Genomic DNA, 4,184 nt, shown 5'->3' with positions numbered 1-4,184 from the left:
GTGACCACGAAAAATAAGAAATTTTTAGTTTAATAAATTAAAAATTTTATATTCTTATATTAATTGTGATGGATAAATTTAGTATTTCACATCATAAAATATAAAACCATATGAGCTCCCGAACACCACATATAAAATTTGGGACCATCTTTGAAAATCAAGAGACACATTATTTGGAGGATTCTTGGGATTAATTGGATAAGTTCTAAATTATTTTAATCTCCCTCTTTTAAGAAATACTGCTGATTGAATTTTTAAGAATGAATTTAGAAAAAAGAAGTATATTATTCCTAATTCTTGATGTAAGTATTTTTTATCTAATAAACTTTTTAAAATTAATAATATGTAATAATATAGACGGTAAAATATTTATAATAAATATATATTGATGTTTTTTTTTTTTTACAAAAAGTTAATTATATTTTTTAAAATATAAACTCTGTCTAAACGTGTATTTATTTATTTTTAAGAAAAAAATTTATAAATTTTAAATAATTTAAAAAATACTTTAGTGCTTTAGAAATAAGAACGCAATTCCTTAATTCAAAAAGCTTGATCATCTGTACACACCAATAAAGACACAAACACAAACAAATGATTCCTATTATGAGTCTTTATACCAATCAACATGAAGTTGGCCTTCATACTAGCCTCATAATTGTAGTAAGGACATAAACTTAGACCAAATATTAAATACAGATCATAACAAGATTGTAAGTCAAGAATAGCCATAAGATAACTTAGGCCAAATATCAAATAAAGCGAGATTAAAGATCAAAACACATCATCAGTATGTACATATTGATTTGTAACAAAATTATAAATCAAGATTCAGAGTATAACGAAATTGAAGATCAAATTCATCCTCAAGATTTAGCATTAAATCATAAGAGTCCCATTATATATTAAGCTCCAACTCGATAATAAACGAATAAAAAACTCAAGACATTCCTAAGATATTATTAGTGTAGACATTAGCAATATTATTCTAAACAAAACATCAGAGAACGACGTCAATCAGCAACTAATATAAATCAGTAATATTTTAAACTCACACCACAATTATCAAATCAATAATTTCGGTGTTCTCCTTACCATATGTACATCTTAAATTCACTTCTTTGACATATGAGACACGAGTTTATATTTTTCCTATGTTTTCAGATTAATTGAGTGGAATTGATATTGAATAATCTTAGCAAGAATGTTATTCTCTTGTCTCGCTACGGTGTTATTATGAGATTGATATCTTATTTTTACATGTTAAAAATGTTGTTATGGTGAGGTTGATTATTCATTTTAAATTGTTCTCATTGACCAACTTGTATATTTTTCTTGGTCGGTATGTCTACTTCTTTCTTATTTAAATGACTCCAAAAATAATTTAAAATTTACTTAAAGTTTAATTAAAGGGCGAAGAAGGTATAATATGATAACAATTTGAAAAAAAAAAATAATGGTGCAAAGTTTTAACCTAAAAAATTACTTTAACATTCAAGTCAATTATGAAAACTGCAAATCAATTATGTAATATGTGGAATTTTGTCATGCAATCAATTATAAGTAGAAATCAGAGAGCTTGTAGACAAATACTCCATAACATGTATGGTCGGTGATGTTGAAATCAAAGGCTTGATGAAGAGTACTCAAACTACCATAGAACACATGATAAAATTTTAACCCATAAAATTACAACCGTCAAATTAAGAGAAAATTTATTCATGGACGGCTGCAAATAGATCATGCTTTGTCTCAGGATTTTGATGTGTTGAAAACCTCTGTGGAATCACATATACTGCTTGAATACAAGTTTTATAAGGTCCCACCCGTTGACAAGAGACAAGCAATGAACAGACTTTACTCTTTTTTTTTACAGACTTCCTTCTTTCTTCCTTTCTGTCTGTGTGTGTGTGTATATATATACATATCCAGCATCCACTCACTACAACCATCATTTTTCTCTCTATTTCTTTCTGTGTGTTTATACATATATGCAATTGTACCTGAAGTCAAACACCATATAAAGGTTGCTTCTTGGTATTTTTTACAGATTCAAGAAACCAAAGACAAGAATTAGGTTTTTTAAATTTTTGTAAGTTGATATACAGATATATATATATATATATATAGATACTATAGTTGTTGAAAATGAAGAAGAGAAGCAGTGACTCATCCAAACTTGATCGAAAAACTGTGGAAAGAAACCGGAGAATTCACATGAAAAGTTTATGCTTCAAGCTTTCTTCTCTAATTCCTTCTCAACACTTCAAGGCTTGTGATAAGGTAAACCTATTTATCAAGCAATTCCATTTTTTTTTTCTCTTTTCTGCACTTGATTAATTAATTTCTTGCCTTTCTGTATAACCTCTGTTAATTAAATTTTTAAAAATAGAAACTTAAATATTTACCCGTTAGGTAATATATATACAATAATTATAACAAAATAATAAACAATATCTAATAGAAAACACACAGAAATACATTTTAATTCGAATCCATAATCTCAATTAGAGAAAGTGATGCAGCAAATATTCATCTAAATAGTAATTGATTTAATTCTTAAATAAGAATGAAAATCAATTCTACTTGGACAGAATTAACGTAGGACTGTAAAAATAGTTTATAACCATCAAAAGCGAATTATATGTATAATACTAAAATTAATGTGTATGTTATTTATGTGTATATACGTTCAGGAGCATTTATCTCAACAAGAGCAGCTGGAGCATGCTGCTACATACATAAAAGAACTGAGAGAAAGGATAGAAGAATTAAAGGGGAGAAAAGAAGAAGCAATAATGGAGGAGTCAGGAAGAGGAAAGTACAGAAGCAATATTAATGATGGAGGATTAAGCTTACCAATGGTTGAATTAAGAGACATGGGTTCAAGTATTGAAGTAAATGTGATCAGTGGGTTAAACAAGAACTTTATGTCATACCAAGTTATCAGAATTCTCCAGGAAGAAGGAGCTGATGTTGTCAGTGCCAGCTTCAACACTGTTGGAGATAAGATTTTCCACACTTTCCATGCTCAGGTATATATAATATAGCATATATCCTCGCTGCAACTTATTCTACTAATTGCAAAATTATATATCTGTATATATAATAAATTTCTCATTTTATTGCAGGTCAAAATTACTAGAGTTGGTGTGGAGACCTCAAGAGTGAGTCAAAGATTAGAGGAAATGATATGTTTAGGTTCAGCTAATATATGAAGATATAAGTTGTGTTGGGTAATTAAAGAGAAGGGAATCATCAAAATCACCATGAGATGTTCTGGGATTTCTGATGATTAATTACTTCACTTTTCTGCTAGAAGAAAATTATATACATATATATATATATATACATATGTGTAGTCCCTACCCAGATGATAAATGTCCACAAATCTTGATGTAATCTCTCTCTCTCTCCCCCCCCCCCCTCTCTCTCTCTCTCTCTCCCCCCCCCCCTCTCTCTCTCTCTCTCTCTCTCTCTCTCTCTCTCCATATGTATATAAGATATGGAGAACAACTATAGCTTAATATATACATATATATATATATATATACACACACGTAGTACTTTTTATCTTTCTATCCGCAGTAAATTAAGTAGACTTCTCTTTCAAGTCCCTGGTATCTTTGGGAGCAAAAAACAGGCTAATTCAGTCAAATTTGGATGTTCTATAATTTCCTATAGAAAATAGAGAAAATAAACAAAAGGGAACCCAGAAAAATTTATAAGCAAATCACTTATATATATATATATATATGTGTATATATATATATATATGCGCGTAAGAAGTAGAATGTATTGTCAACATATACATTGAGGACGATCTAGCTAATAGTTGACGTTAAGCGTCAATTGGAAAATAGTTTATGTTTAAAAATATTTTAAAAATGACTTTCAATAAAAACATATATATATATTTTATGACAAAAAATAGTGTTCAAAATAATTTATTGTTGAAAAATGTTTGAATGTAACTTATGATATTATATTCTAGGTAATTATGTTATAGAGTTAATAATAAATATTGAAATAATAAAAATTATGTTTAAAAAATTAATTCTTTTAACTATCAATATTAATTTTTTAAAAAATTTATCCTGATAATTTAAATTATTTTAAAATATGTATTTAAGTTAATTAATTTGAGATTATTATTATTTAAATTTAAATAAATATTACTTAAA

At 27.6% G+C, this 4,184-nt stretch overlaps 1 protein-coding gene across 1 annotated transcript; it reads left to right on the top strand.

Annotated features, from left to right (window-relative positions):
• Positions 1-1,938: 1,938 nt before the first annotated feature.
• LOC110809366 (transcription factor bHLH162-like) lies at positions 1,939-3,402 on the top strand. Its single transcript, XM_022035175.2, has 3 exons — positions 1,939-2,283; positions 2,697-3,035; positions 3,132-3,402. Exons 1-3 carry the CDS (start codon positions 2,149-2,151, stop codon positions 3,216-3,218), a joined length of 561 nt encoding a protein of 186 aa, XP_021890867.1. The 5' UTR covers positions 1,939-2,148; the 3' UTR covers positions 3,219-3,402.
• Positions 3,403-4,184: the final 782 nt, after the last annotated feature.

Source organism: Carica papaya, chromosome 9, assembly GCF_054855325.1.
Source record: "Carica papaya isolate Zhongbai chromosome 9, ASM5485532v1, whole genome shotgun sequence".
Lineage (NCBI taxonomy): Eukaryota > Viridiplantae > Streptophyta > Magnoliopsida > Brassicales > Caricaceae > Carica > Carica papaya.
This window is presented reverse-complemented; position numbering and strand designations above follow the sequence as displayed.